The 26,252-nt window shown below is 39.2% G+C and overlaps 2 protein-coding genes and 1 long non-coding RNA gene across 3 annotated transcripts; 1 reads left to right on the forward strand and 2 right to left on the reverse strand.

Moving 5' to 3' along the window:
* Positions 1 to 1,811: 1,811 nt before the first annotated feature.
* On the reverse strand, positions 1,812 to 10,105 carry LOC147138615 (mitochondrial coenzyme A transporter SLC25A42-like). The gene is made up of 8 exons (XM_086048324.1): positions 9,818 to 10,105; positions 9,412 to 9,568; positions 6,004 to 6,115; positions 5,777 to 5,802; positions 4,765 to 4,931; positions 4,572 to 4,688; positions 4,230 to 4,381; positions 1,812 to 3,549 (listed from the first exon to the last, which is right to left on the reverse strand). Exons 2-8 carry the CDS (start codon positions 9,496 to 9,498, stop codon positions 3,224 to 3,226), a joined length of 987 nt encoding a protein of 328 aa, XP_085904450.1. The 5' UTR covers positions 9,499 to 9,568; positions 9,818 to 10,105; the 3' UTR covers positions 1,812 to 3,223.
* Positions 10,106 to 11,626: 1,521 nt separating this feature from the next.
* mau2 (MAU2 sister chromatid cohesion factor) lies at positions 11,627 to 23,074 on the forward strand. Its single transcript, XM_086047949.1, has 18 exons — positions 11,627 to 11,942; positions 12,270 to 12,353; positions 12,516 to 12,611; positions 14,764 to 14,858; positions 15,139 to 15,166; positions 16,101 to 16,256; positions 16,353 to 16,499; positions 17,428 to 17,518; positions 17,603 to 17,706; positions 17,789 to 17,866; positions 17,958 to 18,023; positions 18,125 to 18,208; positions 19,382 to 19,431; positions 19,915 to 19,992; positions 20,095 to 20,206; positions 20,973 to 21,063; positions 21,204 to 21,331; positions 21,711 to 23,074. The coding sequence occupies exons 1-18, from the start codon at positions 11,709 to 11,711 to the stop codon at positions 21,783 to 21,785; spliced, it is 1,797 nt and encodes a 598-aa protein (XP_085904075.1). The 5' UTR covers positions 11,627 to 11,708; the 3' UTR covers positions 21,786 to 23,074.
* On the reverse strand, positions 14,373 to 20,993 carry LOC147138617 (uncharacterized). Its single transcript, XR_015089059.1, has 2 exons — positions 20,599 to 20,993; positions 14,373 to 16,467 (listed from the first exon to the last, which is right to left on the reverse strand). It is a non-coding gene; the product is annotated as an uncharacterized LOC147138617 (long non-coding RNA).
* Positions 23,075 to 26,252: the final 3,178 nt, after the last annotated feature.

Below are 26,252 nucleotides of genomic sequence, written 5' to 3' on the forward strand. Positions count from 1 at the left end.
TTTATTACGCAGGCTGCAGCATCCCAAACTGGACCGCACCATGCCGAGAGCTTCTTCTCAAATGTTTTGGAATATTTTATATGCTTGAGAGGCAATGACATATATTACAGTGCTGCCTTGAGATACACGTGACCCTGTGTTGCTCTGTTATATCCTTTAAGCAACATATATTTCAACACAAATGTTGGAGTAGCACATAGACAGGTAATATAACAATACTCACAGGGTCATGTTCTTTATCCTCTGCGAGGAATGACTACTATTACTGCAGCTTAACGAGGATCTGCTATGTTCGTATGTCTGTATTATACTGCCCCCAAGAGGCCAAGATGCACACATGATAAGGAGAAGCACAATAGCCGTTGAATTGAGCAAAAATGTGGTATATATATATATATATATATATATATATATATATATATATATATATATATATATATATATATATATATTTCTATATTTCAAGTGTGCACGAATTTGGTGACCTTCTGGAATCCAAGCAGCCTCAATTGTGATTGAGGTCATTGAGAGCTAGACAGTAGAACTCGCCATGTGAAATATGATGCCGCATGCATCCCAATCACATCTCGGCATGCTTCTCCAGACGTCACATTCCTCTTCTATTTCGTGTATGTGTGAAAATCTTATTGTCCGCCATGCAGGGGCGAAGGGCTCCAAAGTGAATTATTCATGCCACATTTGAATACATGCAAATGCTCGGGCGCCCCTTCTTCTTGGCATGGGCCCAGGTTACCTATGGCAACGGCGCCTTCAAGAAGCATCTTTCCATTCCTTCTCCTCCTCCTCCTTCTCTCTCACTCAATCACCCGCCCCTTGACCACGCTAGCATCCACCCAGTGGTATTGTCTCGATTGTTGCAATACCGGGCCTATGCGTCCTGTCGGTTGGCAGGACATCCCATAATTCACAGTCAAGGTCAGAGGCAAGAAGGATGAGAGATGGAGGACAGGATCACTCTCTTCATCCATCCATCCATTCTTCCAAATGCTCAGCGCCTGTAAAAAAGAGGAAAAATGAAAATCAAGGATATTGGTGAAATAATTTCAGAGGATGAATGAGGCATTTACATACGTATTTACCTGAAATGCACAATACAGTAATACTGTGAATAGATGGATGGATTAGGGATGATGGATGATAGATAGATAGATAGATAGATAGATAGATAGATAGATAGATAGATAGATAGATAGATAGATAGATAGATAGATAGATGGATGGAAGTGACAGTGTTGTGTCAACTTTGTATGCATAATGTATCAGATTTGCAGCCATTCAATCTGAATTACCCAAAAATAAAGAATTAATCTATAATTTAAACCAAAATAAAATCTAAAATATTTATGGTGTAAAGTATTTAAGCGTACACAATTATTTTATTTTTGGTTATTATTAAATAAAACATGGATTAAAACTATTTAACAGTGTTCACAATCAACCTTTTCAAAGGCATAAAACTGTATTTAGGTTGGGTGGGGTTGTTGGGTGGGGGTCAAATTCAGGCCATGCGGTGGCTAAACCCCCATAATCACCAGCGACATGCTAACGTGTTTCTCTGCTGCCACCTACAGGACAACATCTATTCCCTCTCGCTCTCTCGCTCTCTCTCTCTCTCTCTCTCTCTCTCTCTCTCTCTCTCTCTCTCTCTCTCTCTCTCTATCGGTCTCTCTCTCTCTCGCCCTCTCGCTCTCTAAAATAAATGAAAAGAAACGTGCATTGCTGCATGGGATTTTCAGTTACAAAATCTTTGATATTCACGTCCAAACAGACATTAACATGACAAGACTGTGCAACCTTTACATTTTTATTTTACGTTCAGACTCTGTACAGTAGTATGATTATTTGTAATAGGGCCCCCTCATGTGGACAAATTAGGCATTGCTTTGATTACTTATGACATTGTCATTCGTTCTCACTTTGAATTGAAAATACTGTATACGTCATTGGAAATACTTGAAGTGTAGCTATAATGAACACAACTTGTTTTATTAAAACATTTAAAACTTTTTAACTTAAATTTTTTAAAATAAAATATTATTTAATTCTCATATCGTACAATGAAAGCATGCCCGGCTACATTTGCCACATCCTAACCGCAAGTATGTTGGCTTTCACAAATGAAGGGATTTATGCTTAAATCCGGTATTCAAAGCTCTTTAAAATGCTTTGGTGGTCAAGGAGATGCCTGGGAAAAAAATCTTAAATTTGGCTTCTTTAAACCTGCAGATACCTTGCAGATTAAAAAAAAGTCCAAATGCAGAAGTGTTTGTTTATTGAACATATATAGAGGTCTGTACTTTTGATAAGATAACGATATGTTTTTTTAGCTCCAGTCATAATACACAAATTCAGTGCTTCAATGGGACATTCATCATATGAAAACATACCGTAAGGTACAAATTAAGGCTGAATAATTCAAATCCTCATCATAATGCAGGAGTTGCAATTTTCAAATCGCTAAGGGTGCGATTTGGAAAAAAATCCTGCTTATCTCAGTCGGTCGGTAGGCTTTATTTTATATATGTATAAGAAGTGCAGTCCATATTTACACATCATTTTTACATGAAACATGAAAAGTTAAAGTGTTAAAGCCACAGATGTGTTTGCATTATTGTTGTGAAACTGATTTATGTTTGCGGCACACTTGTTTGGTAGAAGTTTTTGAAGTTGTCATATTGAACGCTTCAAAGACTGCAAGTCAAAATGTTTAGTGAGTTAAAAACTCTAGTTGGAGTAGATAAACTTTCATATTCATTCATGGTTCATTTGCATTTATTTTAGCATAAGTCTAATCTGTAAAACCAAAACAATGTATTATAAATCTGATATTGTTTTTGTAATACAGATACATTTCTTGCTTGTGTTTGTCAAAAAAAAACATGTGAAGAGGTACTTGCAAAAAATAATAGCATCTTAAATCGCAATTGTAATATTGTGGGGGAGGGGGTTCGAATTTAGATTTCTTTTTTTCCAGAATTGTTCAGCCCCGGTACAAATCATACCCTAGTATGGTCACAACCCATGTAAATCTGCATTGAAATCAAAGTTGACCAAAACAAAGTCTATCTTGAAAAAAAAAAAAAAAACATACAGTAGTGCAAACACAGAACATGTTTGTTCTTAATAGTCATTATTTTCTCAAAAAAAGTGATTGTTTGTGCTTTTGTCTGTTTTTGAGCTCCATTGGTCCAAACCGTGCCAGTCAGTGGGTGGAGAAGCCCACTTGGTGCACTTTGAGGAGTAGGCTGTGCATGATATCAAAGGTGGTGAAGCTGATGCCAACGGCGACGGGCCCCTTGAGCCAGTTCATGCTCAGGCCTTTGTAGAGTCCGCGCACGACGCCCTCGTGGCTCACGATTTCGCGCATGGTGCCCAAAATAGTGTTGCAGGCGGAGCCGGTGACGCCGGCTGTCTGCATGCGCCGACGGACCACATCCAGAGGGTACGAGGCCGACTGTCCAATCAAGCCCGCGCATGCGCCGAAGGCCAAGCGCTCCACGGTGTACGGCTGAGCTCGTTTTGTCTTTTCTAGAAGAAGCAGAAAGAAAAGATGGTTGGATAAGCAGAGTGCAGTGAACTTCCATTCATCATGGAGGATAAATTCCGGAACCACCCGCTATACATGAAAATACAGTTAATATAACAATACTTACATGCATATATTCTTTATCCTCTGCAAAAAAACAACTAATGCTACTGTGACTTACTGAGCAGTTGCGACCGTCTTCTTTGTTTCTATGCATATATTATACTGACCCCTGTTGGCCAAGGCACACACACCAGAAGTAGAAAAAAATCTGCAATGTAGCAAGGCCAATAAATAGCGGGGGGGGGGGGGACACTGTCATGTTGCCTTCAAGACCGCATGAAAGTAGGAACCATCCCATTCGGACCTTACAAGGTCTGACTTCAATGTTAAATGTAACCAGAAAACAGACTTCAATATTAAATGTAACCAGAAAACAGAACTGACCTGAAGATGAACTTCTCTGTTTGTAACTGCTACATTTCCTGACAACAATCCTCATCACTTTTTGTTATGTAACCGAATACCTTACAAAGGATAATATTGCGAAATGAATATCAGATTTGCGATTTCATTTGCATCTCAATTCAGGCCGGGTACAGCTATTTGGTTTCTATCCTACTTCCCAGCTTTCTGGAATGAAGATGTAAAGGACCGGACGTCATGATATTTCTGCAGGTACCTGTGTGAAGTTTCTTGAGGGTCTCATAAGTGAAGAATGTGATGCCGGCGTAGGGGATGACACCCAAAATTGTGGGGGTAAAGCCTCTGTAGAGCGTCTTAAAACCTTCCTCTTGGGAAATGCGCACAAAGACGTGCATGATGTTGCTGTACCTGTCAAAATCAAATTAGATTTGATTTTCAACCAAAATGAATTTCACCTTACAGTACAAAAGCAGAGTCAGGAACATTTTATTTCTCTTTCGATTATGTTGGGGGGGAACAATCAACACAAATCCAGAAGACATTGATCCATGACTCCGAAAGCAATACTTTTGCCAAAATCTACACAATGAACACTTACATTTCTTTGGCTGTGACCGCCATGCGGGCCCGTACCATGTCCAGCGGGTACGTCAGCATGGCGGCGGTGGTCCCCGCCAACGAGCCGGCCAGGAAACGCGGGAATGGCGGAAGAGCTCTGAAAAAAAAGCAAAGAAGTGTTGCAGCGACAAATCCGAAACTACTCATTGTGAACATCATTGGGTGGTGCTTACTTTCCCTGAAAGCCGTAGTGGCCCCCCAGCACCTTTTTGTACTGTTCGTGGGAGCAGAACTGGATGGCGGCGTACGGCATGACCCTCACCATGGTGGCTGAGTTGCCCCTCCACAGGCTGAGCAGCCCATCTTTGACGTACGAGCAATAGATGACCCTGAACGCCTCCTGTTAGGGTGCATCATGAGAAAAATAAGTAAATAAAGTATGTCTCCTAATGTCTCATAGTAGTAGGGCCATAGCTTATTTTGAATGGCTCCAAAAGTACTAGTAAAGGAAAACTGGGACACAGTAGTTTGCTCCTGGGCTCCCTCTTTAGTTTCCAAGTATGATTTATTTGGTTATTTTTTTATTTTATAGACAGTTTCTTTCTAACATTTCCTTTTAAAACTGAAAAGAACACACTTTATTTTTATTGCTTTGTTTTCTCCCCCCACTTGTTTCCAGTTTTTCAAATCTGTTTTCTTTTCATCCCCAACAACAAAAAGTAGTTATCCCGACATTTTATTTGTGTCAAATTTAGAGGTGCGATAATTAACTGACTGATCGATTATCAAATTAATCAACAACTATTATGCTAATTGAGTCATTTTTTTAGAGACCTTGATTAATTAAAAATAGTTCAAGTCCTCTAAATTTCAGCCTCTCAACAGTAAATATTCTCAGATAATCCTTCATGAAAGTAGACTCATTATCTTTGTGTGAAATCTAAATAAAGAATTTGCAAACATCTGCTCTTATTTTGTAAAAGAACAATGATGAACATTCTTGTGTAATTCATTTTTGTTTGTACATTTTCTGCACTGTCATTGGTCACCTGTCAATGTACAACTTACTGTTGCTTTAAAGAAAAGAGGACAAGGTTGGGTGGTATCCATTATAAAGGTATATTTTGTACAGCGTATTGATATGTGACATATTTTGATCACGTTTAGGTGCTGAACAACTACATGTCAAAATAAAATTGAATATATAAAACAGTGGGGATTTTTACAGATATATGTGAAACTCACCTTAGCCGAGAACCTGTTTGAGGACACTAAGGAATGGAAAAACAACATGATTAGAACAACCAACTCTCCCATGTAGGCTAAACATCTACTAAGAAGATTAGCAGGTGGTTAACAGTTACATCATACACTTAACATTCTGCAGTGAGCAAAGAAAAGAGGTGGTAAATGAGTGGTTTATGTTTAAAACGTAGACACACATATCTCTTGGAATGTTTTCTGCCCCTTACCTTGAAAGATGATCTTGGTGCGATCCAGGGGTGCGATGACGGTTTTGGCGACGGCTCCGGCGAACGCCCCACACAACAGGGAGTCCAATGTCGTCCAGGTGGGCCTCAGGTCCTGTTTGTGAGGACGCATTGGTCACATTTACATAGATATATAATTTACTAAATAAATGACAAAAAATAGATGTAAAATATTAATATTAACAATAATAAAACTAAAATTTAAATGAGTGTTTCCAAGACATATAGCAAGAAAGTAGTTTAACCCTCGCATCTGCTTATCACCATCAAAACAAGGCAATATGACCCATCTGTTAATGGCATTGACGACCTGTCTACAGGTGCGAATGTACAGTATGTGTAATTGGTGGTTTGTCTAAATGTGCCCTTGCAATTGGCTGGTGCAGGGCGTACGCCGCCTCAAAGTCAGCTAGGATTGGCTTGATATTTTCATTATGAAGAGTTTAATGTCTCTCAATACTTCCATGACAGTTAAGAATGTGAAGTCATTCACTGACAGACATTTTTAGACCCTGTTTTACCCTAACCTTTGAAAAATTTTGAAAAAAAATATATAGATAAATTCCTGGGATTGAATGGGTGGACTGTGAAAAGATAAGTAAATTTGTCAATGGCGGCGAATGAGTTAATGTAAATACCAATGTGTTTGTTTCTTAATCTGTGTAGATTATTAGTCATTCTGGCCATTGCAATCTTCAAAGGCTGAATCAAGGCAACTGGAGTCTTCTTGCTTGTATGATTTAGCCCTTTCGGAGCCATAGATTATTTCTGTGGACACAACATTTTAGCGTGTCTAAACAAATAAAAAAAAAAAACGCTGAATTTTGATGATGTCAGCACTTCTGGTTCATGATTGGATCCTAGCTATCCAATCCCAATCAAGTCAAGATGCTTCACATACGTCCGGCAGTTAGCGAGTGGTAAGTTTACCACACGTTACAACCATTTTATCCTGCCGTCCACTGGGATGTACAGAAAAAATAACATGAGATAACCGCATTTTTTAATTTTAAAATAAAATTGCCCATCAGAAAAAAAGTGGGCCTGAATAGGTTAGGCAACACAAAATGAATAGCCTTTATATTGTATCCTACAGGAAAAATAAGCATCACAACATCTTATGTTCAACTATAGGGGGTCAAACTTCATTTATGTGCGTGTGTGTGTGTGTGCACATGCTTGCACGTGCCTATTTTTCCACACCTCAAGGGCAACTGAGCCCAATAAACAGCCACCCTTGAGTGATAAAAGTGGCCTCACAAGGAAAAACAACAGCAGCGCCATTTCACAACTATTCAGGTCAGAAGCTATTTTGGATGCTGAAATTGTTTAAATGAACATTACATTGGCTATCCGGACAGAAGCCTCCCGCGTAGAATACTCAGGTCTATTAGTGGAGCCCAGGTTTCAAAGCAAACATGGTGAAGTGGCATTTAGCTGTTATGCTGCATATAAATGGAAAAAGTTGCTAGCGCAAGTGAGTCAGCCCCAAGTGTAAATGTTTTTAAATGCAGTTTAAAAACAGCTTTTTCCCCCCATTCATTTAATTTAGGTCTTTTAGGCAAAAATTTATTTCACTCTACGCTTTTTTTTTTGTAATTTCAGAAAGATCATTTAATTTATTTCCTTTTCTTTTAAATGTCTTTAAATCTTTTAGTTGTAAATGTGCTTAAATGTTTTCACTGTACGTTTAAAAAAAAAAAAAAAATTATACTAAATTTAAAAAGCTACTAATTTTGTTCTCTTTGCTCTTTGTCTTCAGTTTTCTATTAATGCTTTTAACGTTGTGCTTTTGGTTGTGTGAAGCACAATGAGTTGCCTTGTTTATGAAATGTGCTAGAGTCCCGGTCAAAAGTTTGGAAACACCCTCTAATTCTGTGTTTTTTCATTCCTTAAAGTAGGCACCTTTTGCTCAGATAACAGCTTTGCACATCTTGGTATTTTCTCAGTCAGCTGTATGATGTGGATGATGCTTTATGAGCTGGAATGACTTTCAGGTCACAGCTGTGCACGATCAACTGTTAATAGCGTGAATTTCCTGACCTCTTAATGTGTTTGAGAGAATTTGAATTTGTAGGTGTTTCTAAACCTTTGACTGGTACTGTAGATAAAGTTGCCTTGCAATTACCCTCCCCCCAACAAAAAAAGATAATCACAAATACTTGCCTTTATAATTTGTTTTAATGTCCATTATATGGTCACCTACGGACAATTTAATTTAGGGTCTTCAATGAACATATCATGCATGTTTTATTAATGTGAGAGGGAGCCAGAGTACATGGAGGGAAAAGATGAAGAGATTTGAACGCAGAATTTCCCACTTGGCTACTGTTGCAGCTAATTTTGCTTTTTTCAGTGTAAATTACACAAGTGACAACCTATTTTACTATATGACTATGACAGTAAAGAATGTTCAAATGTTACTTGACACATGACCTGTACTGATATAAACGTTTTATTATGGTGATATGGTTTGACTGAAACGGATTCATTCACTATGTACAGCTTCCTGTGGGGAGAAAAAAATGCTTGTAAATATGAACAGGCCCTGTAATCTGACCCACCGGCCGGCTGATATCTTCCTGCTATTTAGAGCCACAAACGCCAGGAGAGGCAAGACGAACTACTGCAGTACACTGGCAATGTAACAAAAACAACAACGAGCTGAGCAGGGGGCACATGTTACTGCTTTTAAAACCCCTACCAGGGGCCATTTACTGTAAGTCATCTCCCATGGAAAACTATGATTTTTTAAAATGTATTATGAGCAGTTGGGAATTAAATGTGGTTGGACGCAGTTCCTCTGAGGTTTTATTTGTTTTTTCAAATGGACGATGGGTTGGATGAAATGCGCACGCACTACGCTTTTGCAGCCACAGACCATATGTTCCACACCCTTTTCTCAAAGCTCGTTAACTTAGTGACGGGAGAGGTGCAATGAGTGAATTCCCTGCCAACTTGGTTACAGTATCGAAAGCCGTTTGAGCATGAATTTGATATCCTTGATATCCAGTTTATATCATGTACTAGTATGCTCTTTGTACTTACTAGTAAGACAGTTCAGTGCACTATTTGAACTGTGCACTATTTGACATCTGCACACTACAAGTAATATTATTTCAGAAGTTAACTAGTAGAATTTTATAAATAGCACTTATAGTAATAGTAACAGAATATTATCAACTTGTCTTTCCACTAGGGTGATGATTTTTTATAGTAGTGAAGACGAAGAGCATACTAGTCATGGCCCTTCGGCTTAATATCAAGGATATTGGGGAAAAAATGCTTAAAAAGCGTTCATAGTGTGGACACACTAATACGCAATAGTAATCTCTTGAATCAAACAAGTCTTGTGTAACACACGAGCGTGAGATTTTCAAGGAGACCCACCTTTGCTTGGCTGGAAGGAGGCAGGGTCAGAACCGTGGCCTGGGCTACTGGCAGGCGGCTTTGGTGGTCGTGCACGCGGTGGGCCATGAGTGTCTCACTGGTGGTGCTGGTGACACTCACGCAAACGCATGATTCGGAAACCAGTGCAGATAGATCTCTGCAAAACAAGCAACATAAGCACATCCTGCGGCAAAGCTTGTTCCCTTTTTCGTTTCATTTTTTTTATTTCTCACTAATCGTTGTGCGCATGCCAATGCATTACGGTACTCAAAGTGGGACATAAACAAGGGGGACGCTATGTCTTTTTTTCAACGACAAACAATAAATTTCGACCACACTTCCCACCTAAAATCTAGCTAAGCAATACGTCACGAATTCTGATTAAATACTATGATTTTCACTATACCTTAAGAGGCTTCCCACGCGTTATGTCAACATTCCTGCATGGACGTCTTGTTTTCTCTCGGTAGGCTGGTCCTCTCCACGCGCAACTCAAGTCCAAAGCCTTTTCGTGTTGTTTCCCTATCTCCTTTCCTCAGGGAAATGATTGTGAAAGACAGGTGTCAAACTGTCCAGCTCCTATTTAAAGACGATGCACGCGAGGAAATGAATCTGCGTTGAGCTTCTGCTGCTGCTCACCAGATTTGACTGACACGGTCCGCGTCCTCAAGAAAGTGGGACGACACTGCTCAGTGCCCACTGTTTTGGACTACAAAGCCCACAAACGAAGTAGGTCACGGTTAAACTCTCGCGACACTTTCCGCTATCTTAGGTTGCCAGGTTCTCCCTCCGTTTGTCCTTTCAATGTTCAACGTTTTATAAGGGGAAAAACATGTCAGCGGGAATTTTAACAGGCCAAAACCTAAATGTAAGATTGTTTATTTGAATGTAATCACATTTTATAATTGTATTTATTATGTATACCATCTAGTTCTAGTTTCATTAATTTATTTATCCATAGGGTTGCAATGGGGTGGAACATTTTCAGAAAATTTCCAGAAAGTTTCCAGTAAATTTCCATTGAAATATAAAATGAACAATTTTGGAAATAGTCCAAACTGGAAATTTGGTAATTTGGAGATTTATAAACAGAGATATTTTTGTTTGTCATAAGCAGGCATTCATGTAAAATTAATCTCTCCTTGCCCACATAAAACATGTAATTATTCATAATTATTTTATAATGTAGTGTGACTTTTAACTGCAATTATGTTTTGTTATGAACCTATATAATGAAGAAATTTCATTTTAGTGACATTCTTGATTGAAAATATATTGTCAAAATGTGCAATTCTGATTTCAACTCTATTAGTCAAGACAGGAATTCACTCAGTAGACAGTTCTGACTGAAGTTCTGATTTTGAATGCTTCCTGTGTGGAGTTTACATGTTTTCTCTGGAGAGAACCACACAAACACGGGAAGAACTCGCAAACTCCACATAGGAAAGCCAGGGTCGAGATTCAAAACCAAAACCAAAGCAGACGTATTGGCGACCAGTAGTCCACAGTCCTGCCTATAATTACACTACAGTATGCAGTGGATTTTGTGTAAAAAGTCTACACACCCCTGTTCAAATGCCATTTTTGTGAAATGAAATGAAATTAAATGAAACCATGTTAAACTATTTGAAAACTTGTTCCACCATTGATGATCTATAACCTGTACAACTCAAGTGATTAAAAATAATAATATTTTCAAGAAGGGAAGTAAAAAAAACCCAAAAACTATAACAAATAATGTGGTTGCATGAGTCTGGGATGTGGCTGTTTTCAGAATTCAAATCATGTTAAATTCGAGTAACCATGCACTTGCGACCAATTAAAATGCCTATGATAAACCACAAATAAAGGTAGGCTTTTCGTGACTTTTTGTTGTTGTTGTTGTTATTGTTTTTACATTCCAACAGAAACCTGAAGGTTTTGTGCTAACACTGGTTGGTATTTGGAACTGTTCATAATTCTCTCCACTTTGACAGAGGCCCCAGTTCCTGTTGAAGAAAAAAACAGCTTGAAAGCATGATGCTGCCGCCACCATGCCTCACTGTATGTTCTTTTAGTGATGGGCTGTGTTGTGTTTGTGCAAAATATACCATTTAGAATTATGTCCAATTAAATTCCAATGACAAAATTCTGGCAATAATAACATAAATGACACAGAAATAAAGAAATGCACAAATGTTAAACTAAAGGGGGACGAATTGTGCATAGTAACTGGCACAGAGGACTTTCAAAGTCAGCACCTGGCAACCCAGCAGCCTGGCCTGTGAGCGCTGAAAAACTTGTTGTTGTCAGGGAAAATGGCGTCAAACGTAGAAGCCCCGGAGCGCTGGTACCTCGCCCTACTCGGTTTCGCGGAGCATTTCCGAACCTCCAGTCCACCCAAAATCCGCCTCTGCGTGCATTGTCTCCAGGCTGTGTTTCAGTTCAAGCCGCCACAGAGGATAGAGGCCCGCACGCATCTCCAGCTGGGCTCGGTCCTCTACCACCACACCAAGAACAGCGATCTGGCCCGCAGCCACCTGGAGAAGGCGGTGAGCGGGTTTAATGAGCTAGGAAAGAGCGGGGATGTAGCGCCGGAGCCGGCGGGTGTAGGCCACACTTTGGGAAACAACGAAACACCGAAGACTTTCTTTTAAGCTCTTAGTTTACATTTGTCAATTCGTCACATATCGCTATATTGTAATTGTTCCATTTGCTTCACTACATAATGACACGTTCGTCCTCAATCAGGCGCTTTCATTCTTTCAGATGTTGTACTGAATTAGCTGCTGAATGGACTTCTAAATGGTCCAATATTACAGAGAACAAAACCAACGTGACTCATAACTTGAATAACATTTGTATTCCTTCTCTTGCAGTGGTACATTTCCCAGCAAGTTCCTCAGTTCGAAGATGTCAAGTTTGAGGCTGCAAGCATTTTATCGGAACTCTTCTGCCAACAGGTAATATTAGTTAGTATTGAGACCTTCATGTACTTGAGGATTTCTACTGCAGTACACATGCATGCTTGGATGTGTTAGTTGCAATAGTGTCACTCATTTATATTTGCATTTAATAACCTCAGTATTCATTTACATCTATTGTAACTGGTGATCTGTTTTCAGAATTTGGTGGACTCAGCGAAACCTCTTCTGCGCAAGGCCATCCAAATTTCTCAACAAACACCATATTGGCACTGCAGGCTGTTGTTCCAGCTGGCGGTATGTATCACTTTCTGTATGAATGAATGGTCAAAATAGCATACAAGTTAAAGCCTTAACCCTACTTTCTTCCTTATAACCAGTCGTCTATATAAGTGGTCTGCCACCTTTTCTGCACCATGGATCGGTTTTAGTTGGGGGTGACATTTTGATGGACTGGCACAGAATAAAATAAACACATTATTAAAAATACAACTTAATGTTACAGTGATTGCAGTTGCTGGTGGGAACACTGCGCTTGTTTCGCTCCAACAAGGTGGTTCCATCTCAGGGTAATTAGGGAATGAGCAGACTAATCGCAGAATCAACTTTACTACTCCGCGTAGATGTTTCATGCTTGAAGTTGACTTATCGACACATGCCCTTTTGGCATTCAGTCTTCCAATCATCCAATTTCCAGAGGACTTTCAATTGACCTACCGTATCTCTTACGTTACTGCCGAAAGACACTCTGCCAGACAATAACACTCTGTGGGGCACAAAAATTCTGGTCAACAAGGTGACATCTTCATATGTCTGCGCGGGTGTGAGAGTACGCAACATAAGCTTGTTTGTTGTAGATAAGCTTAGAGGTTAGTCTTGCTAGTTACAGCTATTCCGATTGCCACTAGTCTTAAAAGATTTATACCAGTAGGGCCACAGGACTGGCGACGAGGAACGAGGCCAGCAGTACACAACTCATGAAACTCATCTTCATCGCCAAAATGGTGTGTCCAAAAATGTGCGGACAACAACAGTTTGCCAATAAGAACTTTATTCATCCTAGAAGTTTGTATGATACGACATGCAGCAATTCATGAAACTTGTCACTTTAAACTTGCATTAGGACACCGGCGTCAGTGTAGCAGTACGGCTTACAGCCGTGTATTACAAGCATGTGGAAATATTTGACCAAAAATTAGATCGTTAGAATGGCCACCTAGAAAATATTCAAATCTGTCCTAAAGATAAAAGCACACGTTAAATGAAAACCTGTCTTACAATGTGCCACGCTATGGAATACAAGATAGGACTTGCTAAAGATAAATACATGCAGGGCTTCCACTAATTACAACAACGACAGTCACCGTAATGGTGAGTTGTATTTTTAATCTTTGCTTATGTTTGTTTCTCTGCCAGTCCATTGTAATATGTCTTTACGTAAAACTGGTCTGTGGCACAAAAAAGGTTGAGGACATGCTGCATTGTAATGAAAAAAAGTAGCAATGTTGTTGCCTAATTGACGTGAAGTTGACTTCCATCACAGTAGCGTAAACTACAAAAAAAAATCCTGTGTGTTACTTATGTCCACTCTGCTATGTAATTTTGTTTTGGATGCAGTCCTAATGCTTTATTGCCTCATTTGCGAGCCTGTCGCCACTTGATTGGTGGGTGAGAATCTGCGTTGATGAAGCCGTATATTAAGTAGTGGCCAGGGCTAAATTGAGCACTCATCTAATTTGATTATAAAAAAAGGACAGCAAAAAATCTTTGCCTCGCATGCCTTTATCCTGCTTCGGACAGGTGGTAAAGAATTTTTTTTTTAAATTGTGCGATTGCGCTGTAAAACAGTGTCCGCAAAAGATAATGTCGAAGGTTTGGGATTATTTCACTCGTAAAAAAGAAGATAAAGTGATAATGTTTCTACTACAAAGCAGAACTGGCTTGCACAACGCACTTTCAGCATCGCCAATCACTGACACAAGGTAACTAATTAGCCAATTTGATATAGCCTCCGCTAACCCGAACCCCAGTGGTCAAGGATCGACTCGGCCAGCCGTGCACTTTAAATCAATTTATTGAACAGAAGAAACAGGTAATAATAAGCACATTTATAAACAAGCATCTCTGACCAATAACTGATGCCATGGCACTTCAAAATGCAGTTGACAATGGCAATTGGCAATGGTTAGCAAAATTAACAGCTAAGCGCTAATCTGAACCACCACCAGCAGTCAAGTGCACTCTCAACGCTGACGCACACGTCACTCACCAGGCCAGGTCCCATCTTTTAAAGCCATACACGCTTTGAGTCACAGATACTACAATGTAGAATATAAGATGTCTCCAAACATGGACATTTGTCGGGTGGATCTCTTGTCTGAGTTGTTCATACAGAACTGCGAGGCTTAAAAATGCTGACTTTCACACCAGGGATTTTCTTGTTCCCCAGCAACTTCATACACTGGAGAAAGACTTGGTGTCAGCATGTGACCTGTTAGGCGTCGGCGCGGAGTACGCCCGCGTGGTGGGCTCGGAATACACCAGGTACATCTCAGCTCACGTTTTACAAGTGCAATCTGACGCATTTTTTGTTTCTTCTTTAGGCCATTGATACATCTCCAAAGTAGCATTTTTAATCCAACCCAATTGTTTGCAGTCTGAAGGTCTGCCCATTTTCAATGTATAACCTTTTCATCTTTCCTGAGCCCGTATTGATTTTTGTGAAATGTGTATTGGCACTGCCCCATTTAATTATGGCAACGTAAATATTGACTGACTTGACTGATTGTGAGGAATGCTGACCCGATGCTTTTGTCTCTTCAAGGGCGTTGTTTCTCCTCAGTAAAGGCATGGTAAGTCAAACTTTTATTTATGAAGTTGCATTACAGAATTGCCTACAAAGGAGTATGAGGGGAACAATGAATAGTAATGTCGCTTGGAAAAAAGTCGTTGGGTTTTAAAAATAAGGTTGTGATAATATGAGGCAAATAAAAGTCAAGAATACTCATGTTTCAATAAACCATGTAGTTTTCATTTTTTTAGTCATAAATTGCTTCTTCATCCCAGTCAAATTGCATCTTTTTCTCGGCTATATAACTCTCCCGATGTTACGGTTTTATCTGGAAATTTGCAACTCTTTTTTATTTATAAAATTACGTTGCTGTTGTATGGAAATTGTATTCTTTTCTTTCTGACCTTTTTACCTCGTATTTCAACTTTTGACAACTTGTACAAATAAAATATTTTCGTATTATTCGTATACAACGTTTTCTCTCTTGACACTTTTTCTTTGTTCAAGACTTATATTTTACATTCATTTTACATTTTTGTGACTTCTGATTAAAAATAAAAATTAAAAAAAAATTCTTATGAAATTACGACTTTTCTCCTATAGTTGCGTCTTCATTCCCATTCATGTGGTTGGATTGTTTCTATTCAACTTTAAAAAGTCTGACTTTTCTTGTAAATACCGACTGTTTATTGCTAATAGTTCAACTTTATTCTTTAAATGACAACTTAATTTTAATTCCCCTAAAAAGACTTTGCCTGTAAAATTAAAAAATCATGTAGTATAACCTAATTTTTGTAAAATTTCAACCTTTTCCTCATCATATTTTATCTTTAATCCTGTAGTTATAACAATTATCATATTTTTATATCCTTTTTCTTGTACAGTATGGTCTTTCTTAATTATTAAAGAGTTGCTTGTCACTGACAAACAGCAAATCTTCATTTCAAATGGTTCTAAACATTTTTTTGCCAAGTGACATTTTCCTTGCCCTGCAGCTGCTGCTAATGGAGAGGAAGCTGGGCGAGGTTCATCCCCTGCTCACACTGTGTGGAACCATCGTAGAGAACTGGCAGGGAAACCCTATCCAGAAGGAGTCCCTGAGGGTCTTCTTCCTGGTCTTGCAGGTCACACACTACCTGGACGCTGGACAGGTACAGTCGAGACTTGGACTGGATTGTGCGGATGTTCCTTGAAAGTGTGTCTTGTTAGGGATATACGTTGATAGAATCACGTTCATGTTCCCTCAGGTGAAGAGTGTGAAGCCGTGTCTGAAGCAATTGCAGCAGTGCATCCAGACCATCTCGACACTCCACGATGACGAGATTCTTCCCAGCAACCCGGCTGACCTCTTTCACTGGCTACCTAAGGAGCACATGTGTGTCCTTGTTTATCTGGTAAGCATCGCATTTGATCGATTGCTGTCTTGATGGTTTGACTGCAAACATTTATGTTGCATAGGTTGACTTTCAAAAGAGCATTTACCATTGACATGAGTTGCATTTGAAATAATTTGGTGCAGTCCGATCTTATGCCTTAGTAAAACCTTTTATTAACAGATGTTTTAAGTGACATCAATAAAGAATTGTACATAAATACTTTAGCCATTGACGTTGTGGAGATCTATTGATGGAATTATTTGGTAAACAAAAGAAATGTTAATCAAAAGAGAAAAAAAAGAGAATGTTTTATAATTTAGATTCTTTAACCTTTTGTCCGGATAACAGCTTTGCACATCTTGGTATTTTCTCAGTCAGCCTTATGATGTGGATGATGCTTAATGACCCGGAATGAATTTTTGTTCACAGCTATGCACTAGCAAGAGTTAATTGCTTGAATTTCTTGACCCCTTAATGTATTTGAGGTCATTTGAATTTGAAGGTGTTTCTGAACTTTTGACTGGTACTGTATAAGAAATTAACAATCCTTAAAAAAAACAACTGCAAGCACTCTATTGATTTTTTTTTTTTCTTCTTCAATTTCAATGATCTTTGTAATCAGTGTTGACAACCTGCAAACTCCACACACTGAGCTGAGATTCAAACCCAGAACCTGACTGTGAGGCAGACATGCTAACCACTTTTCATCATGCTGCCCCGTTTTTTGTTCTTTTGAGCATATTCGCTTTGTACGTCTCCTCTTAAGACTCGTCTTTTCATCAAAAGAGTCAATCCTTGCTGCTTGTGTGATATGCTGTCAAGCACTAACAAATGCAGGACATTTTGGGCATTTTTTCCAAAGTGCCACAAACGACAAAGAACACATCCCCCGTCTTTACTTCCTTGGCCTCATTGACCTTCTAACGTGATCACGTCTTGGCGACAGGTAACAGTGATGCACTCCATGCAAGCGGGTTACCTGGAGAAAGCACAGAAGTACACAGACAAGGCGCTAATGCAACTAGAGAAATTAAAAAGTGAGTGTGTTCTCGTGCTTCCCCCACACCCCAAACAATTGTAGTGGAACGCCCCCTCACTATATCGTTTATTTCTGTTGATAGTGTTGGACTGCAGCCCGATCCTTTCTACCTTTCAAGTCATTTTACTGGAGCACATCATCATGTGCAGGCTTGTCACAGGCCATAAGGCCACTGCGCTACAGGAGGTATTTTCTACCTCTGTTCCTGCATGTTTTGCTTGATTGTTGCAAAAATGAACACACACTAACACACATTATCTCCTTGCAGATCTCACAGGTGTGTCAGCTTTGCCAACAATCTCCAAGGTTATTCACCAACCATGCTGCCCAACTCCACACTTTATTAGTGAGTATATTCAACCCCCCTTTTTTTTTTTTTAATGCTGTTGGTTTTAGTTATAATAAATGGAGTCATTTGATATTTCTGCTTCTTTCAGGGCCTCTACTGCATCTCAGTGAACTGCATGGATAACGCAGAGGCACAGTTTACCACGGCCTTGCGGGTGAGCGCATCTCCGTTTTTGCTGCATGCATTTGGATCACTTCCTGGCTGCCATGTGGCTTTCACTCCTGCTGACTCAAATGTGTCTCTTTTGTGGTGCAGCTCACCACACACCAAGAACTGTGGACTTACATCGTCACCAATTTGGCCAGCGTTTACATTCGGGAAGGCAACAGACACCAAGAGGTATGACAGTGAGGGGGGAGTGCACTTAAAGTATGCAGTGTGGAAAATGAAAAATATAAAATTGGTTACTGTGAGCGAAGAGGGGTTCACACATACCGATTTTCACCAATTACACAGAGGAACAACTTGGGGGGTGGGGAATCTGTTGAGTTGGATTTTTATGCTGATCAAAACTAAAATTGGCATGCTGATTCCAAAATTTTCTAGTTTTTTTTTTCTTTCTAGCATGTCAAGTATTTGTCTCCGCAGTTTACCAGGTGAGCAAAATTCCACTGATTAGCTCTAGCAAGACTTGCCACCATAATATGATTGGCCTCATCTACTGCTATGTGGCAAGTTGTTTGTGCAGTCACAATTGAGAGTGCAGTGAGAGGTGTGTGCAGCTCCCAATAGGTCAGTACTATCAATATCTGCAAAGAGAAAGCTATCTTTGTAGGAATTAAGGGATTAGATCTGTCTTTTTTCTTAACCTTGTAACCAAGGGCATAAATTATAAATAATTTTGTTTTACAGTTTTTTTAGTTTTCAAAGCTTATAACTATTCCATCTTAGTGTTTTATTTACATACATACACACACACACACACACTTTTTTTCATATTTTTTAAGAAAACAGGGCTCTACAGCTCAAAACCTGGATGTGATTGAGAAAAACAGAGATCCATTTTGGATTCCGCACCCAAAAATGAGTTAAAAACAGCTGTCTAACCTAACTCAACACAAATTGTGTTCCCAGTGTTATCTTTAAATCTGAAAGCCCACACATGACGAGAAGCAAATCGTCATTATGATTTGTGATTGCTTTGGATTTGAAGTCTGAGAAACTGTTTGAGAAATGATAATCTGTCTTTAGCCGACTTTGATCAGAAGGGGGTAATCGGTCTCAAATTCAGATGGATATCAGTATGTGTGAACCCATTTTATAGGATGTGTTGGGCATCGTTTGAAGAACCTCAAGAATATACAATACAAGGATGCAGCATGTTACTGACCACCCATTGGTCAAGTTGGGAGCATTTGTCAGTTTGTCCACCAGAGGGTGCTATAAATAATTATCTAAATTTGTCAAACATTCCAGATTTCAGGTTATATTGGAGAATATTAGTGGAAGAAACCATATAATATAATTACATTGATTATAATTATAATATTGCTTGACACTTCTCTCCTCCAGTTGTACAGCCTCTTGGAGAGAATAAACCCAGACCACAATTTCCCAGTGAGGTAAGATGACATTGATCTTGTTGAAGGTCTTGATATTCTATTCAAGCCAACATTATTGAGCTATTTGGGCAGGAAAAAAAGTCAATTTATTTATTTTTAAACTGACAACTACTGCATTTAAGTGTCATCATACTATCTTATGAATGTACATTCAATAGCCACAATGTTAGTTACACCTGCAGTCAAAGATCCAGTACAAGACCTCAGTGGAAAATTAGCATCTTTCAAAGATTGTTATAGTTTTGGCAATAGTATTTTGTTCAGCCTATTAACACTACATATTGTAAATATGTTGTATATTGCAGAGACAAAGTGTACATTGGTTACAATTATGATGCCACTCATTGAGGAGGGTTGGCTTATTTAAAATGTTTGCTGTGTATCATAAAGTTTTGAGGGAGTGTAATTAATGTCCAGCACCTAAAGAGATGTTCGTTTTGTAAAGCACAATGCAGCTGTACTAACATATTGGTCTTCGGTCAGCTCACACTGCCTCCGTGCTGCTGCTTTCTACATCCGGGGACTTTTGTCCTTTTTCCAAGGCCGCTACAATGAAGCCAAGTAGGATGATTTTTTTCTTCTTCCACAAAATATTTTAAGCAATCCACTCTCATGACTCAACCCCTTGACATTTTCACATTCTTGTTGTTGTTGTCTTTCCAGGCGCTTCTTGAGAGAAACCCTGAAGATGTCTAATGCAGAGGACCTGAACAGACTGACTGCTTGCTCGCTGGTCCTGCTGGGTCACATATTCTATGTGCTAGGCAACCACAGAGTAAGACAGAATTACTGATCCGAATGCTTCTGTTGGGTTGTCAAGGTTATGTGTACTTGGAGGCAGGTGACACATTTGATTAGTGTTGCAAAAGTATCGATACTTTGAAAAGTACTTACTGCACTACTATTACTCTGCAAGTAGCGCAGCTTATATCGAATTTGGAATTTTAGTATCGTGACAATCCTACATTTGATTTTCAATCTTGTTTCTCTCTCCCCTTCTATTATGAAGTGTTTTTTTTTTAATATCATGAAAACGGGTTGTAAGTGTAGATTTCTCAATTCACACACAGTACAGCATTAACTCGTGAGCTCATTTCAACTCATTACAGACCAAAACAGCAGCACCTACCCAAGTACGTAAATAGTGTCTGAATTGTGGTTTCTTACCGCATGTGAAGTTTCCTGCACGTTATATTAACGATCTCGTGTGGAGATGGCATCTTAAAGTGCTCTGTTACAGCTCTAGCTGTTATGAAATGCGCTATATAAATACAATTGTATTGTGTTGTATATTGTAGTACATGTTATCTTGTGTATAAGTTAGTTCATGAAGGCTTATCCCCAATCGAGCCCTTACTCCTAACATAGCCTTGGCCCTCTATGACATTATAAAGTATGAATGTCTAAATTGATCTTCAAAGTACTTTACAGCAGTTAAATGGCTAAGCATAAAGTTAAATGTCTTAGTGCAATTCATGGAAATGATTTAAAGGTTCAACGGTGGCTGATGGTTTTCATAATTTCTGCTTTGTTCCATGCAGGAAAGCAACAACATGGTGGTACCGGCCATGCAGTTGGCCAGCAAGATTCCTGACATGTCTGTGCAGCTTTGGTCCTCTGCGCTATTGAAAGGTACGTAACTTTCATTTCACCTATTTTTTTGCATAACATTATCCATGTTTTAATGGTTTTTTGAGGGCATGGCAATCATCTGTGCTCCAAAAGTTAGCCGTACCGCATACGTATTTTTCGACCGTGCTTTTCACTTACAGATTTGAACAAGGCGCTGGGGAACACCATGGATGCCCACGAAGCAGCTCAGATGCACCAGAACTTCTCCCAGCAGCTGCTGCAGGACCACATCGCCGCCTGCAGCCTCCCCGAGCACAACCTCATCAGCGTAAGTGAAGGACTTCACATCTCTCCCCAGTGCTCTTACATTAGAATCTCAGCGTCGAAAGCCCCAAAACTTGAACAATTTTGAGTTCAACCAAAATTTTGGGGAAAACTGTCTCAAAAGTTGAGCTTGGGGAAAAAAAGGGTTAGAGAATGTAAATTCCCTTTACACTTGTACAATACAGTAGTTAGTAATGTTAAATCAGTATTAGTACTTTAAATGATTTTATGATGGCAACAGTTTGAGCCTGGAACACATTCATCCACATGATTTCCTATGGGAATTAATTAAAAAAAAAAATTCAACAAGATTCATGGAAGGTACAGCAACACTTTCAAAACACGTATGCACTCATATTTCCTTTTTTTGTTGTTGTTTATAGTGGACTGACGGCCCCCCTCCTGTCCAGATCCAAGCCCAGAACGGTCCCACCACCAGCCTCGCAAGCCTGCTATGAGAGGAACTGTGTGTGTATGTGTGCGTGCGATTTGATTGTGTGCGTGCGTGTGTGCTGCTGGTACATTATCACAACAAACGTAGTCTAAAAAGTTGCTATCCAGATCATTTTTCGTCAAGAGCTAAGTGACTTTGTAATTTCCTGGTTCACTGCTATCACAGTTTTAATTTGCTGTAAAACAATTACCACTACTGTTGTCGTCTGGTTGGATCAGGGCATGAAATTTGAGCTGGTTGAGTTTCGAGCAGGGGTGGGCCGCCTATGTCTCTCTCACCTCGCAATTCCAAAAACTAATAGCAGAACTGTCATAACAACCTCCCAAACATTTAACCCACATATGCTCTCAATATACGATCATAAACATTTGAAAGTCAAAGGACTTTATATAACATGACAAAAAGGTCCCTCACCCCTACTTAAGAGCTTCTTCACTTCAACCAGAGAGCCCTCCTCTACATTTGCTAGCTTTCGTTTTCATTTGTAAGGAAGACGGGGCAATAGATAGACAGGAGGGTAGTACAGATGTAGAAAAAAATTAATTTATTCATATTTTTGTATCTGTTGTTAAATATTTGACATCATGCTTTCATTTTTTTTTGTTGTTGTATGGACGCATTTGTTTTCATATGCATGGAAGTTACTGATGTTGGATTCCTTGTACATTAGTTTCTGACCTGGGTTTGCGAGTAAGATATACTTGGTAGATATTTTTTGCACAAAAATCCATAATAGAGAAGTAAAAAAGACCTCTTGTAATATATTTTCACACAAAATAAATCAGTTGGAATGTCGCATTTTTGCTAAATTAGTTTTAGGGTGCATTTCTATGAAAGTTCAGTGTTCATTATGTATGGAGCCAACATCCATGCAGAGTTTTATATCATTTTTTTTCCCCCCTCTCCCCCGTCAATAATATATTAATTTCTACAAATCATGTTTTTTTTTTTTTTGGTTAACCGTACCTTGTAAACAAAAAAAAAATTAACGTTTTTGTTATTCTCAATTTTTCACGATTAGTTCTACTCAGTTGTGTTCTCTGCAGTCTGCAGTCCATGGATTCACCACTCACCAAACCTTTTATTGTACATTGACATTTTATGAAGTCAGTTTAGTAAAGTGTCATGTATTTTTAGCTCTAACAATGTAGAGATTTCAACGCTTGGTATTTAAGGCACTCTGTTAAGGACACAGTTTAAGCTCGAGTACTAGTTATAATCTATCAATGAATATGTTTTTAATGCTCATGATGTTTTCAATAATTTTTCCAATAAAAAATATGAAACAATAAACTTTGGCATTGATGATTTATATCAATATTATATTAAAACAGTACATAAACATTGTTGCAATGTTGAACATTTCAAATATTTATGAGTTTAAACTGTCTAGTAAATGTATTAGTAATACTGGAAGTGTAAATGTTTTTCTATATATACTGTACTGTAGATGTGGGTGGCAGTGGCATTTTCCATTACTTAAGCATGAAAGCATGGCAATTTTTCAATAAAACGGTTGATGTTTATTATGTCCACTGGAGGTCGCAATGACGACAATTTACCACTTCAATGGCGTTCGGAAACTGGCTACGCTATAACAATCTCCTCCCGCTATTCACGAGATAGGGACTGGTCCGGCCTGCGAATAACGAAGAACTGCGTATCACTAACGCTATATTTGTCCAAACTCCCCAAATTCTTCAAAAAAGATTGTCAAACATTTAAAGAAACCGGGTGGGGTGGGACAAAAATCTGTGAATGTGCGAAACCGCGTGTATGCGGGGGTTGACTGTACTGTAGCATTTGACACCTGATATTGATGCACTGGTGAAGTCTAAAAGATGCCACGTTTCAGGCGCAAAGTAATCCTACTTCATATAAAATATTTTACCACTCTTGTAGAAATATTTTAAGACGCTGAATGTTGCAAAATATCGGTCAACAGCTTCAGTTGAAAAGAGGTTGTTTGGTAGAATCATTTTAATGTGTTTTTTTTCATGCACTACCACAACTTGTGTGCATTTTTTGGTATAAATTTAAAAGTCACGGGGACAACTGCACCTTCTTTCGAAAACGTTCCCACTTTAGTTGGTATGGTGTGATGAGTCAGTTGAGTTTGTCAAGGTTTCCAGATGGACCCGGAAATTTACATAAATTTAAAAAATGTTCTAGATCTTAAGTTGTTTGTATAAAATGTTACATACAGACCCACTGTGATCTGTAAATTCTACATAAATACATGAAAACACTGATTTATAATTTTGTTTAAATTGCACTCAGTTTTGTTATGAAATTTTCGATTCCTCATGTGATTTACAAGAAAACAATCAACAAACATGGATAGTTTCCACATGTGTAGTTAACGCAATTATTTACACGAAGGCCGTGGGAAAATTTGAAATAGTCGTTATTTGTATTTTTATTAGGCCACAAATATACTGGTCCACTCCACTTGCAATGAAATTGGGGTATGAATGGTCCCTGTACCTAAAATGAGTTTGGCACCCGTGTAGTTCGGATTCCAAATATATCTTTTTGGTGACACCAGCCACTGAAACCTTTCTGACACACCTCGTATATACAGCAAAGGGTGAATAAAAATCCCCCATGAGGGATTATAGTCCGTACAAAAAAAACCTAAAAACAGATGTGTGGCCTTTACAAAAAGCCTCAAGGGGGTGCTCGACTTCCAAAATAATTACAATTTAAGTACATACGTGACTCCCAAAACACACAATAGCAGAACAAAACAAATCGTATTATTTCTGAGATATAATTCTTGAAAGTGTCCGAACTATTGCATGTCTTTGCCGTTATAACAATTGTAAAAAGAAACGAGTATAATGGGTTTAATGAGGTGTTACACTTGTATCCATAGAGTTTTAAGTGCAACGCAGAAAAAATGTGGAAATCACAGCTGTTTGTCTGTACCGTTATGCAAGAAGTTTATTTCGTATTTTGCTCTTTTGATAAGGTTTACCTTTACAATGAACGCCTAAAATTTGAACTCACGAACAACTTTTTGAAAATGGGACATTTATGTGTGTTTCATCATTGGAGACATTAACACATACAAAATAAGGCGGCATAAAAAATGCTGAATTTGATTTTTTTTGGTCCAAGTGTCTTTGTCGTTATCGTGAAATGATATGAGCATACTTTATTTTTATTTACACAGGAAGTTAGCACAACTCTGCAGCATGTTTTCACAACAGCAGTGCAGTCAGAAAAGCATAACTTCCGAGGTGTCATTGAACACGCCATGACGTCGCCAGTGGTGGCACACATTAGCAACCGGAGTGGCAGCGGATTGAGGAGAGGGGTTCCCCTGGATTTTCTTTTTTTTTTTTTTTTTTTTTTTTTTTTTTTTAAACGCAGAAGCCAGCAAAATACCAGTATCACCCCCCCTTGGGAATCACGGGGGAACTCAGCCGAGCACCCGCTAGACTCCGTAAGTCCAAGCATTCGTCCTCCGTAACAACTTGCACCACGTTTTGTATTGACAATCACATCTCGGCGACACAGGGGAACTTTCTCCGGCGATGCTAGTCGGAGCTAGCCTAGCAGCGTCGTGCAAGGTAACAGTTTGTGCACTCACACCTCAACGCAGCCACGGCGTGCGTAGTCTCCAAACTCTCGGGATATTAACACCAACTTCACCGGCGAAACTTCATTATCATGCTCCAATAGTAAGTCATTAAGTACGTTTAACCCACGCGTGAGCTGCGACGCCGTAAAAAGTCGGCGAAATGCACGAATTTCCGTGTTTAATTAACGCCAGACTGGTCCGTGTGAAGAATAAAATTAGCGACAGTGTGTCTGGGCAGGCAAGTGTCCAGAGAGTTAGCATGAGCTCATTAGCAGGCTAACTTAGCTTGTTAGCTCCGCGGGATCAGGTCGCTCTTCATTGTCTGTCGTGTGTATCGCTATTCGGACACGTACTGCCGAGCCAAATATCACACGTACTTTATTTGTTCTCGTTTCACGAGGACACCCTGGACAACGCGCCGCTTGGGGAGCGTGTTCATTTTGTTCTATTTTCAAAAGGATGCTGTTAATGACTAGTGGTCGTTAGCTCGCCTTTTAGTTAGCCACGGTGTTACAAGCCGGACAGATGGGCAGGTTGTTGTTAGTAAGCCACGAGATGGCTTCTTCTTTTTCTTTTATAAAGTTGACAACACTGAAGTTTATTTCAACACAGTCTTCAGTTTCTCCCCATTTCCGTGGGCTATTTCAAAGACTTCTTTTTGTACCCCCTACTCGTTGAGGTGCGATTATTACGCTCCCGCAAAGCCATTGAGCCTAAAACTTTGTCATATTAGCTCAACCGTGAAAAGCCTTTTATGGAGGCGTAATGGTGGACGCCTGTGCCTCCGCCGGGGTGTGCGTGTTGTCCCTTTTTTTTTTTTTTTTTTTTTTGCCCACGACGGATTAACTGCCCACGTAATCAAATCATTGTCCTCACCCCACT

Source organism: Filicampus tigris, chromosome 12, assembly GCF_054856515.1.
Source record: "Filicampus tigris isolate MCC_2025a chromosome 12, RoL_Ftig_1.0, whole genome shotgun sequence".
NCBI lineage: Eukaryota > Metazoa > Chordata > Actinopteri > Syngnathiformes > Syngnathidae > Filicampus > Filicampus tigris.

Coding starts and splice junctions, on each gene's coding strand:
- LOC147138615 (XM_086048324.1), bottom strand. CDS start 9,498: ATGGCCCACCGCGTGCACGACCACCAAAGCCGCCTGCCAGTAGCCCAG. Junction 6,116..9,411: donor CTCCTTCCAGCCAAGCAAAG/GTGGGTCTCCTT, acceptor CCTCACAAACAG/GACCTGAGGCCCACCTGGAC. Junction 3,550..4,229: donor CCTCAAGAAACTTCACACAG/GTACCTGCAGAA, acceptor TGCTTCTTCTAG/AAAAGACAAAACGAGCTCAG.
- mau2 (XM_086047949.1), top strand. CDS start 11,709: ATGGCGTCAAACGTAGAAGCCCCGGAGCGCTGGTACCTCGCCCTACTC. Junction 12,612..14,763: donor GGCTGTTGTTCCAGCTGGCG/GTATGTATCACT, acceptor CTTGTTCCCCAG/CAACTTCATACACTGGAGAA. Junction 16,257..16,352: donor ACTACCTGGACGCTGGACAG/GTACAGTCGAGA, acceptor ATGTTCCCTCAG/GTGAAGAGTGTGAAGCCGTG.